Here is a 12,494-nt window from a genome sequence, read left to right as displayed (position 1 = left end):
GTGAGCCCCATACCCCACTGGCACAGGGTGTTCCGTTCTTTTCACAGGTGAAAGGCACAGTTTTCCTTTATTTATTCAATTCTGCTGTAGAATCCCACCGAGAGCCTCCCTTGTGCCAGGCAGTATGTTAGTGAAACAAAGGTGAACATCGCCTTGCCCCTGAACCAAGAGGAACCTGCTTTAACCTGGCAGAGAAACCCTTTTCTCCTACGGGTTTGTCCAGCGCCCTCTACCGGCAACACCTCACACCGCCATGCTCCCTTATCGGAGCTTGCAGTGATAGATGCTGGCTTTGACCTGAGGCAGTAAGCTGATGGCACAGACTCTAAACTGACTTTTGTGCAACATTTTAATGTTAGAAAGTTCTCTCATATATTAACTTTTGTATATGTTTTTATCTCCACATAATACTGAACAGTAAAGTAGGGACCCGTTCATGGTTACATATGGGAGAACCAGTCCTGAGAAGTTAACACATTGTTGGCTGGGGAATTTTTGTGGAAACTGACACCTGTCATTGATGAGTTGTTATGTACATGAATATTGAAACACTCTGGTCTATAAAGTTTGGGTAACAAAAGACATATTAATAGGTTGCTGGTCAGCGAATTGTTAAATGCCTTGGCTGTGAGTTATGGAATGAGAAATTCCGCTAGCTCTGGAGTGATGGTAGTAACAGCTGATGGATGATAAATGTGCCGGGTGCATGCGAAGTGCTTTACATGAATTTAATCCCAGCATGTATTAGGTCCAATTCACAGGCATGGAAATCGAGGCATAGAAAGATGCTGTAACCTACCCGCAGCCACTCAGCTCTCAAGTAGCAGAGTCAGCATTTGAGCCAAGGTCACTCGGATTTGACCTTGAAGTCTTAACTATGGCATCATTTGGCCTCCCCAAGTCTCCTGCCCACCGCAAAGACTGAGTGAATTTCCCCTGCGTTTCTCAGTGTGTTATGTAACTCTTCTCCTTTTTCCTGCCAGTCTAGAAATCAGCCCCCAGAATGTGGACGTCAATGTGCACCCCACGAAGCATGAAGTTCACTTCCTGCACGAGGAGAGCATCCTGGAGCGGCTGCAGCAGCACATCGAGAACAGGCTCCTGGGCTCCAACGCCTCCAGGACCTACTTCACCCAGGTGGGGGCACCTCCCCAGCTCTTTGTCCGGTGCCTTTGCCTCCGAAAATGTGCCTTGTCACCCAGAGCGCCCAGACGTTTCACTGTTGCCTTATAGGACTTTCTACTTCTTTGATAATTTTCTTTTTTTTTTCCTTGGCCATGACCTGCAGCATGCAGGGTCTTAGTTCCCTGACCAGGGATCAAATCCATGCCCCCTGCAGTGGAAACTCAGTGTCTTAACCACAGGACCACCAGGGAAGTCCCACTTTGATAGTTTTCTTTCAGCACCTTTCTTGAACCCAACTCTGAAGGTTCATGGTGTTACCCCTGAGCCTGGAGTCGTAAGGCCTTGAGTTCTCTCTCTGCCTCTTTCTGGGAGCCTTAGACCGCCTTCCTAGGAAAAGGGGCTGTCTGAAACAGAGTGGGGCGCCTCTCCCCTGCATTCCCCACTGGAGACATTCAGAGGAGGCTGATCCCCCATATCTGGGGCAGAGTGTGGGGGCAGGGCCCTGGGCAGGGCCTTTAGTCAGGCCTTGTTACCACTGTGTGACTGACTTTCCCTGACCGCCACATCTCCCTCAGTAAAGATGGAGCTGGTCACCCCCACACCCAAGGACAGTTATAAGTGGTTAGTGAACAGCAAGTGAAAAATGTCTGGTCTGGGACCTGGCACCATTCAACTTACTACAGTTATCCAGGTTCTAAGAGCATTGATTATAAACTGCTCCCCTTCTCTGGGGCCTCAGTTTCCCCATCTGTACAATAAGCAGTGTCTGGTTGCAGCTCTGAGGTGACTGCCCAGAGTAGTGAGAGTGGGTTCATCAGAAGCCAGTGGACACTGCAACTAGAGAAATGGAGCCTTTCCCCCCCTTAAGTCACACTGGGTCCTGCAAGCAGGAAATGGGCTTCTGTGAGCCCTGCTTCTCTGAAAACTTTCAAAATGGCCAAGCAGGTGAGAGCCTCCCCAAGAACATTCATGGTTACCTGCAGAGAGCCTCGACAGGGGGTGGTGTGGGCTCCAGCAGTGAGCAGAGTGCCCTTGGGGCAGCCTCGCCGCCCGGAGACCTGCACACCTGCAGGTTGTTGGGGCCGAGCGGGGGATGTGCGTGAGCCCTCAGAGCGGGTGCTGAAATGGAAGGGCTCTGTAACTCTCAGTGGTTTTCATCCATTGTTGCTGATTCAGCCTCAGTGCCCTTGACTGCTCCCTCCCCAGATACCCGCAGAAGCCCCCTCATGGGCTGCTGGGGTTGCAGCAGAGAAGGATTCCTCCCTTCACTGAGGCACCCACGGTCTAGAGTCCACATCCCACGTGAGAGAAAAGCAGACTAGGGAGGGAGGGGGCTTTTGTCCCAGACTTGAGCCTCAGAAATGTGAAGGAAGGAATGTGGTGCCTGGGCCCCAAGGCTGAGAAGGAATTAGGTGGGCAGAAGGGGACCGGGGTGCACAGGGTGTTTCTGGCAGAGGAGAGGATGAGGATACAGGCCCAACCGGGTGGTGGGGGAGGGCTGCAAGATAACAGGTGTTGAGGATCTGAATGCTCAGCGTGCTGTCAGCATTCTCCATGCTGGCTGCCTGATGGGAATCACCTGGGCCCTCCCCGAACCAGTAAATCTGTCTCAGGGGTGGGTCTGGGCGTCGGTAGTTTTTAAAAGCTTGGCCAGGCATGGGCATGCATAGGTGGGGTTAAGCAACACTGGGCATGTGTGAAGGCCTATGCTCACTGCAGAGTTCAGGTCAGTTCGAGGGGTTTTATCAGCAAGGTAAGGAGTGTAGACTTCATTGTGATGGGAATGGACAGGATCTGGTCTGCATTTTACAGAGAGCTCTGAGGCTACAGCATGGAAAGCGGATGGAAACCCACAGGGACTTGGGCAAAGTGAGGAGGGAACCTGGACAGAGGACGTGCCTCTGATCACTGATCAATAGTTGAAATCTGGAAATACCAGCACCTGGGCCTTGGTTGGGTGGTGGGAAGGGGAGGAGAGGCCTGGAGGAAGGGGTTCACCAGAGTCCCGGGGGCGTCTGTGGCTCTACCAGGAAACGAACCTCTTGACTTCCCTGCTTGTCCTGTCCTGCTTGAGGCAGATTCGTTAGATTCCATTTTATTTCCCGAGATAACTCTGCCTGGGTTCTGACCCGTGTATCTTTAGAAGGAAGGTGGGTTTCTGGATCAGAGGACCCGCCTCTGTCGGTCGGTTCACTGTTCTGGGTGAAGGTCTCCAAACTCAGACTGTCCCCGCTCCCCTGGGGTCCTCAGAACACCTTCTTGCCCTGGCTCCTCACTTTTTGGCCCTGGGTTGCCTTCCTCCTCCTCCCCAGCTTGGACCTTGCACTTCGCTCCTGGGGCCAGGGCAGCAGCAGCCCTGGTTTGCTGGGTTGCTGTTCGGTGTGAAAATTGGGAACCCTGGTGGTGCTTGTGGTTTGTTCCAGCTCCGTCATGTTGGACGAGGTGTTTTACTTTTCTGGACTTTAAAGTGACTGTCTGCCAAGTAGTTTTGTTAGTTTCTGCCTCCCCAAACCCACTTGTGGATTGCACAGGCGGATGAAGTGGGTACATGGCAAGTAAGTATTGCTATGATAAGATTCATCTGGGCTCAGCTGCCGACTGCCTGATTCCTTCACCATGAAGGTCACATTAGTGATTAGTTTCACCATTCCTTGATGGTCATTGCCTGAGCCAGTTATTTCGTTAAGATTGTGAGATTATGATTTTCTTGATTTTATAATTTCTTCTTTATTAATAAACCAATTTTTTCTGTAGCAAATAATTTTTACTCATTAGTTATTAGGTTATCCTGAAGTACAGTTTATGCCAGAAAGAAAAGATAAATGCTGAGTTCTTTGCCTTTGGTGATCAGTTTGTGGGGAAGTGGGTTGGTGTCCTAGCAGTGTCCGTTTAATGACTTTTTTCTCCCTATCTCATCTCTCTCCTTCCTGCTTTCCTTTCTTCCTCTCCATTTTTCTCTTTCTCTTCTAGTATTTTGTCATAGCTGTTAACAAACATCATAATTCAACTAGTTGTAGTTAAATTATTTCATCCTTGACCAGCTGAAACCACTTCAGGCTGGGGCTCTTGTCCTTTTAACCCAATTACTTGAATCTTTGATAATTTCCTTGTTTCTGATAAGATAGGATTTTTGTAGGCTCACTGTATAGTTTCCCAACCCATGTCCTGAAATTGGCCACTTTTCCAAAGAACTGCTTCATTTTAGTGGGGAATGGTATTTAGAAACTATAATCTGGGATTGAGGGGCGGGGGTGGGGGGGCGCTCCTCATTGCTACTGGATGGTTACTGCTTCCAGGCCTTACCAGTGCACGGAAGTAGGAAATACATATATTTAAAAATAGACAGTCAGAAGGTGGTTGCCAGAAGCTAGGGGAGAGTTTCCACTTGGGAGGATGGATGTAGGTGATGGTTGCACAATGTTGTCAATGTACTTAATGTTACAGGACTGTACACATGAAAATGGTTAAATAAATTTTATGTTATGCATATTTTACCACAATAAATCTCTTATGGCAACAAAAAAATGGACAAAAACATGAGCTTTACATGAGTATTTTTATATCAAACCAATTTTTAAATTGTAAGGATTTTGCTGAATTTTTGATTTTATATTGTCTATTTCTGTCTTTATTACTTTTTTGGCCGTGCTGTGTGGCATGTGGGATCTTATTTCCCTGACCAGGGATCTAACCCAGGCACTGGGAACTACCAGACCACCAAGGAAGTCCCTATATTTGTGTATTTTTAATTTCGTACTTCAAATTTTGGTCAGAATTCCTTCTATAATAATTCTGTAGTGATAATTATACCTGGTTCTAGCTTCTGCTCCATTTTGGGGCCTGTACTTCTCTACTTATTTTGAATCTTCCCACCATCTTCTTTTTTGGCACAGACTTTATTGCCAGGTCTTACTGGCCCCTCTGGGGAAGCAGTTAAATCCACAGCGAATGTGACATCCTCATCCAGTGCTGGAAGTGGTGACAGAGTGTATGCCCACCAGATGGTCCGCACAGACTGCCGGGAACAGAAGCTCGATGCCTTCCTGCAGCCTGTGAGCAAGGCCCTGTCCAGTCAGCCCCAGGCTGTTGTCCCAGAGCACAGGACAGATGCTTCTAGTAGCGGGACCAGGCAGCAGGATGAGCAGCAGGATGAGGAGATGCTTGAACTCCCAGCTCCTGCTGAAGTGGCTGCGAAGAGTCAGGCCTTAGAGGACGATGCAACAATGAGGACTGCAGAGCTGGCTGAGAAGAGAGGGCCCTCTTCCAGCCCTGAGAACCCCAGGTATGATTTTGGGGGAAAGGCAGCTGGCCTTCTTTGTTCTTTGATGAAACTGCCTTCTAACTTGAACTGTCACAAACTCCTTGCACCTTCTCTCTGCCTGTTCACCACCTCCGTCCAGTGGGATGGTCCACTGTCTGCCTTTGACCACAGCTTGAGAGTCACCCATCACAGTAGCCTTTGAAATACCTTAAATGTTCATGATTCCAAACATTATTTGAAAACATGTCAGAAAAAAAAATCACATTTATCATTTAATAGTGAATTCTAGTAAAGCCTCAACAGCAGAGGTGGCTGGGAATGGGGACCTAAAATACCTGGAGGGTTCTTCATCCTTCTCCAAGCTGTTGCCACTCCTTTCAGAAGAAGCAGAGTTTCTCAGTTTAAGTTACGAAACTTCCTGAAGCGCATGGGCTAGTGGTGGAGAGCTAGAGAGAGGGGGACAGGAACCGCTGGACCAGTAACTGTCAATTTAATTTTTTAAATTGGAATATATTTGCTTTATAATCTTGTGTTAGTTTCTGCTGTACAACAACGTGAATCAGCTAATTGTATACGTAAACCCCCTCCCTCTTGAGCCTCTACCCCCATCCCACCCATCTAGGTCATGACAGAGCACTGAGCTGAGCTTCTTCTTCTATATAGCAGCTTCCCACCAGCTATCTAGTTTGCTCATGGTAATGTATTTATGTCAAACCTACCCTCCCCTTCCTCCTGTGTCCACACATCTGTTCTCTGTGTCTGTGTCTATTCTTGCCCTGTAAATAGGTTCATCTGTACTATTTTTCTAGATTCCACATATATGCCTTAATGTACAATATTTGTTTTTCTCTTTCTGACTTCAGTCTGTATGATAGATTCTGTGGCCATCCATATCTCTACAAATGACCCAGTTTCATTTCTTTCTACAGCTGAGTAATACTCCCTATATATAAACACATACCACATCTTTATCCATTTCTCTGTTGACGGTCATTTGGGTGGTTTCTGTGTTTTAGCTGTTGCAAGTAGTGCTGCAGTAAACACTGGGGTGCAGGTATCTTTTTGCCTTACGGTTTTCTCGGCATAGTAGGATTGCTGGGTCATATGGTAGTTCTGCTTTTAGTTTTTTAAGAAATTTCCATACTGTTGTCCACAGTGGCTGTGCCAACTTACATTCTCATCAGCAGTTGAAGAGGGTTCCCTTTTCTTCACACCCTCTCCAGCATTTATTGTTCTTAGGTTTTTTAATGATTGCCATTCTGACTGATGTGAGATGATACCTCACTGTGGTTTTGATGTACATTTTTCTAATACTTAATGATGAGCATCTTTTCATGTGCTGCTTGGCCATCTGTATGTTTTCTTTGGTGTTCAGTGTACACTCTGTGGGTGCTTTAAGGACATCTCACTGGAATCTGTAAGGTACGTATTCCTTTCTCAGTGTGTGCAGGCACTGTCCCTGGAGCTCTGGGTGAAGTCCTTTGCCCAAGGCCATGTGTCCACCTGGTGGCTGACCACCAAAACCTTGGCTCTAAATGCCCACTGGAACTTGGGCCTGTTACTGCACCCTGGTTTGCTCATTTCCAAGTCAGTCTAGCAAGACGACTCCTAAGGATTTGTTTCCAGAGGATAATAAAGGATGCTAACACTTACTGAGCATCTGCTGTGTGCCAGATACTTTGCATTAGCTCAGTTCATGATCTTAACAGCCCTGCCGGGAAGTGTGACATTTCTGTTTATCACTTGGGAAGATAACGCTGTGAGCCATTGACTGCACAGCAAAGAAATCTTTTTAAACCAGGAACCAGAGTATATCACTCCTTGCTGAAAACCACTTGGGGTGAAACCAGCCTGGCCACCCCAGCCCATCACTCTCCTCCCCTTCGTGGCCCTTTGGCCAAATTAGTCCCTCGGCGCAGGAGCTCTTTGACCTCTTGTCCCCCAGGTCTCAACTCAGATGTCACCTCTCACCAGAGACAGTCTTTGTCCATTTAATCTAAAGTTCTTTCCTTTTCCCATCATTCTGTTACCTTGTTTTATTTTTGTCATAGCAGTTGTTGCTACTTAAAATGATCTTTCTCCTGTTGCTGTTTGTCCCACTGGAAAGGCAGCATGGTGAGGGCAGGCACCTTGTCGTGGCTGTATAAGGTTGGTATTATGTAACAGTGATGGATGGAGGGCTGAATAAATGAGACGTGGCGAGATCAGCACACTTGCTCGAGGCCCTGCAGGTCTCTGGGCTGAGCCATGTCCAGTGGCCCCTTGCTTGGGCCCCAGAGGTGTCTGAGAAGCAGTATCCAGGAGAATAGACTGATCTGACTGGCTCCCTCATGGGAAGGTGCCCCCCTGCAGTATGTGCAGATTTGGTGCATAGAAGCTACTTCCTTCTCCAAAATGCGAGACAAAACTTGACTGACTTTAAAAACTTTAAAGATAGTGTTGACCTGCCAGTTCTTCGTCTTCTTTGCAGAAAGAGACCTCGGGAAGACTCTGATGTGGAAATGGTGGAGGATGCGTCCCGAAAGGAGATGACAGCTGCTTGTACCCCCCGGAGAAGGATCATCAACCTCACCAGCGTTCTGAGTCTCCAGGAGGAGATTACCGAGCGGGGCCATGAGAGTACGTAAGTGAGGCCGCCTGCGCCTCCCGCGGCCGGAACTGCTCCGGTGAAGGTTTGGGAAATGCGGGAAGCGTGCATGTCCTGATGGTCTCTGCAGCGCGCTGATTGAAGCTTGCTTTCTTTACTAATCCATGGCGGCGTCAGCTTCAAGATCATCAGCACTTGGGAGAGAAGAGAAAAAGTGAGTCTCTGGTTTCAGCCAGAGCGGATCAGTACTCTGGTTAATTCAGGGAAGTCAGAGTAGAGTGGTCTTTTAAAGCGGTGGTCCCCATCCTTTTTGGCACCAGGGACTGGTTTCATGGAAGACAGTATTTCCATGGACTGGGTGGGGGGCGGGGCGGGGAGTGGGGAAGGGGGGATTGTTTGAGGATGATTCAAGTGCATTACATTTATTGTGCACTTCATTTTTATCATTAGTACATCAGCTCCACCTCAGATCATCAAGCATTAGATTCCAAAGGTTGGGGACCCCTGACTTAAAGAATCTTCAGTTTGTTTCTATCTTAGCTAGATAAGGGGTATGCTGTGGCTGAGAGTACACAGGTTCTGGAGGGCCCTAGTTTGTATCCAGGCAGCTACCATGTGTGCTGTGTGACCTTAGCCTTTCTGTGCCTCAGTTGTTCCTTTTCTGTAAAATGAGGTTAATTTTACCATTGAAGATTACTGGTGCTCATTAGAGATAAAATGTAAGTGAAACACTTGGTACAGAGTAAGGAGTCAGTAGTTATTTTTGTATCCTGAAGATAAAGTGAAAAATCATTATTATTTTCCTCAGAAATAGCTTTCAGAACACCCAAGTATAGAGCTCCAGTTGAGTCCCTGTTACTCCTAAATGATGTTTATGGTTTTAGGAATGAAAAGAGGGCTCATCACCTCCCGGGGGTAAATTGATGCAGGGACTGAGGTTTGTGACAGTGACTTGTCCCTAATAGAAGTCCTGACCCCACTCAATGGGTCACAGTCATGCTCTGGGTAGGTCCGTCGTTGCTGGGCGGTGTTGCATCTGAGTCTGTGCAGTTCAGCCCTGTCCTTGCCATTTTTCATCTACTGCACATTTTTGATTAAGCAAGTTACATTTTATAGCAATGTTGAAATTTATCTTAAAATATGACAACCAGGACTAACTTTTAAATGAAATGAAAGGCCGAGGAACAATTCAGGGCCTTTTCCACTGATCCTTAGCCTTATAAACAGCTGTTCTGGCTCAGACGCCCCTTCCCTCTTCTCTCAGTTACCACTCGTTGGAATGAAGAGAGGCCTCAGTTTGCCTTTCCTTGCTAATTCTTTCTCATCTTTGCACTCTGGGCCCTTGTCTGTCTGCATGTGGGGAAAGGCGTGGGGTCTGCTGCCTCGGGAAGGCTGCACATTTCCTGCGATTAAGGCCTTGCCAGTTGTAGATGGCGCTGCCACCTGGCTTCTGACTTCTGTTTCCGTGAAGATTTGTTCCCCTTGCTTCTTTTCCCTCTGTTACTGACTTTCAAGCTGGGAGCTTTTAAAATCATTTTTTAAATAATGAAAGGAAGGTGGGCCATGACTTGATTTATTTAGCAGTCTCCCTCACAGTTGTTTTAATTGACAGACTCCTTCAGATTTGGAATTTACTGAGTTTTCTCTAAGAGTTTGTATTCCTCATGCAAAGCAGGCTATTTAAAAGTTATAATTTCAGTGAATTTCTGAATAGTTGCAAACTATTTTCGGTAAGGTGTAAATCTAATCTATACCAAGTTTGGTTAGGTTTGGAGTCCATTGCTAAGGTGATGATGAATCGAAATGTTCTAAAATTGTATGTTCATGCATATTACCTCATTTAATTCTAGAATAGTCTTGTGAGGGAGGCAGAGCAGATGCTGTTATCTCTGTTTTAAAGATAAAGAAATGGAAGGTGGAGAGATTAGCTAGCCTGGGTGCCTGCTTCGTGGAGGCGGGGGGGTTGTTGCTAGCCCAGCCTGCAGCAGGGGGGCTGGTCCAGGGCTTACATGCAAAACTAGATCAGCTGCTTTAGATCACGTGGTGGGATGAGCATGCCACGTGATCCCTGATCCCTCAGACTGAGGCTGTTTCCAGATGAGCCAGGGCCGGGTTTTCCAGAAGAGTCCTGATCTTGGTGTGGAGAGTAGGGCTGCCCTTTGGAGCCAAGAGAATTCGTTGAAGCTCCTATCACCTACACCATTCCGTAGCCAGTCAGAAATCTATTCACCTTTGTGGGGCATCTTTTGCATGTTCTGTGAACTGGTGCTTCTGTTACAGCCCTTACTTGGCTGTTGTGATGAACACCTGAGACATCTGAGCAAGGGGAGGGAGGGGACCTCTGACTCAGGTCCTGCCTGTGGCATCTGTTTATACAGTCCCCAGCAGGGAAGCTGGTTGAGTACGCGGATCCCTCTGAAGCTCGGATTTGGGGAAATAGGCTAGACCCTGGCTGTACTCCCACAGAGCTATGCCCTGGCCCAGGAAAGAAGTCAGATGCTTTTGATCTTGAGTGGCCTGGGCCAGCTTGAAGCGGGACTTGGATTCCCAGCCAGAGGTTGAGGTTGGGTCACAGCAGTGATAGTGTCAAATCCTAGACACTAGACCAGTGGTCATTGACAAGGCCCTGGCCCTTTGGCTTTGCGGGTAAAGAATTCCCACAAAGACAGAAAGCAGTGAAACAAGTAAAGTATTTATTAAGAGGAAAAAGTTAGGTCCAGGTGGATAAACACAGCTGTACTGACACTGAGGGGACTCAGTCTGTCGCTGAGTCTCGCCCTTGAGGCAGCTGGAATTACTGTTGGGGGCATTTTTTCCGGTTTTTCTTCGGCCAGTCAGTTTGATCTGCCTGGCTCAGAGCCTGTGTTTGGTATATCTCATGTGTGCACACTCATCTGTCAGCCAAGATGGACTCCAGAGAAGAGGTGTAACTTAGCATCACTCCCCTTTTGCCCTACAAGGAGCTTTCTATTCAGGAAGGTCTCCTTTGAGACTGAGAAAATGTGTGGTCTCTTATCTGGGGAGGGTCCAGCCTCCTCTCTGGATTGTCTTGCTATTGATATTTAGGAGTTTCTGTCCCCAGGGAACGAACTTCAGTTGGTCACATCTACCACCTGCCTCAAATCCTCCCTGAGAGACATAGACCCCAAGAAATTTTTATCAGGAGATAGATAAAGGGTAAAACTTTTGTAGCTTCTTAAGCTGGCCAGGGCTTCGTAGACCCTATGTAGCTGGGTTCATGGAGCTCTCTCCCTGTCTCCTTAAAGGGCTCCAGGTTGCTCTTTCAGCAGGGTCTGCTGACTGGAGTCACTCGTCACCCCGTTCTGTGATGCCCCAGAGAGAGCGAACTACTTAGAGAAGCAAGGGCTAAAGACCAGTAATAGACTGTTAAAATCAGACTCAAGCAAGGGTAGGATCTGGTTATACAGGGTCAGCATATCTTTGTTAATCTCTGGCTTAAAATTTAGTATCTTTCTCTATTTCTAAAATAAAAGATCTGAATCTGTTGGTCCCAGGCCACCTCCTTGGACTGAAAGCTCTTAGTTGCAGATTTGCAACAGTATGGAAAACAGTGGTGAAAGTTGTTCAGTTGTGTCCAGCTCTTTGCAACTCCATGGACTATACAGTCCATGGAATTCTCCAGTCCAGAATACTGGAGTGGGTAGCCTTTCCCTTCTCCAGGGAATCTTCCCAATCCAGGGATCAAACCCAGGTCTCCTGCATTGCAGGTGGATTCTTTACCAGCTGAGCCACCAGGGAAACCCACCAACAGAGCACTGGGCAAAATATAAATCAGTATGGCTGAGAAGAGGAAGTTTGTAAGAAAATGTTGCTAAGGAAAGGGTTAGGCAAGAGACATTAGAATTTTCTTCAATTGGAAAATGAACAATTCTGACCCTGTACATTACTGTTCTGAGTCTAGGGTCTCTGGTGGAAGACCATTTTCCTTCAGGAACTTGGTTAAAATTCCTTACGGGATGGACTTGGGGTAAGCAAATCCAGCTTTCCGTCAACTCAGTGGAAGAAGCATGAATTTGTGCAGTGCGAGCCAGAGAGCTCTCTGTTCATCCTGTGGATAAGGGAAAGAGGTATAGAAAAGCTAAGTCAATTAATAGCTTCATTGTAGCACCAGTCAGGCCATAATTGAGTCACCCAGTGTGGGCAGAGAAGTTTAGTAAATTCCAAGAGCAAGAGTGAGAGCAGAGAAGACAATAGTTATCCAAACCTACCAGAACACATCAGTTATTCTGGAAGTGGATTGGTGTACCAGAAGGCAAAAGGAAGATAGTAGCTATTACTTAGCCTAGTGTCTAAGATGTCTTTTTGTCCTTTTTGATTAAGAGGTTTAGGTCTCGGAGTGGCTTATTCATCCACCTGGAATTTTCAGGCTGTCTTGGGTCCTCTGGGTCCTGTAGAGCCGTGCTTCTGAACCTTTTTGGCACCAGGGACCCGTTTCAAGGAAGACAGTCTTTCCATGGACCAGGGTTGGGGGGCAGGGGATGGTTCAGGCGGTAATGCGAG

At 47.2% G+C, this 12,494-nt stretch overlaps 1 protein-coding gene across 6 annotated transcripts in view; it reads left to right on the top strand.

The window, feature by feature from the left end:
- The window catches only part of MLH1 (mutL homolog 1), an 84,352-nt gene that overhangs the window by 17,446 nt on the left and 54,412 nt on the right, over positions 1-12,494 (top strand). For all 6 annotated transcript variants that reach the window (XM_068982034.1, XM_068982035.1, XM_068982036.1 and 3 more), the window contains 3 exons: positions 984-1,137; positions 5,019-5,407; positions 7,857-8,005. In XM_068982034.1, coding sequence (XP_068838135.1) covers positions 984-1,137; positions 5,019-5,407; positions 7,857-8,005 — 692 coding nt within the window. The remainder of the gene's footprint in view (positions 1-983; positions 1,138-5,018; positions 5,408-7,856; positions 8,006-12,494) is intronic.

This window comes from Capricornis sumatraensis, chromosome 10 (genome assembly GCF_032405125.1).
Source record: "Capricornis sumatraensis isolate serow.1 chromosome 10, serow.2, whole genome shotgun sequence".
Taxonomy (NCBI): Eukaryota; Metazoa; Chordata; class Mammalia; order Artiodactyla; family Bovidae; genus Capricornis; species Capricornis sumatraensis.
This window is presented reverse-complemented; position numbering and strand designations above follow the sequence as displayed.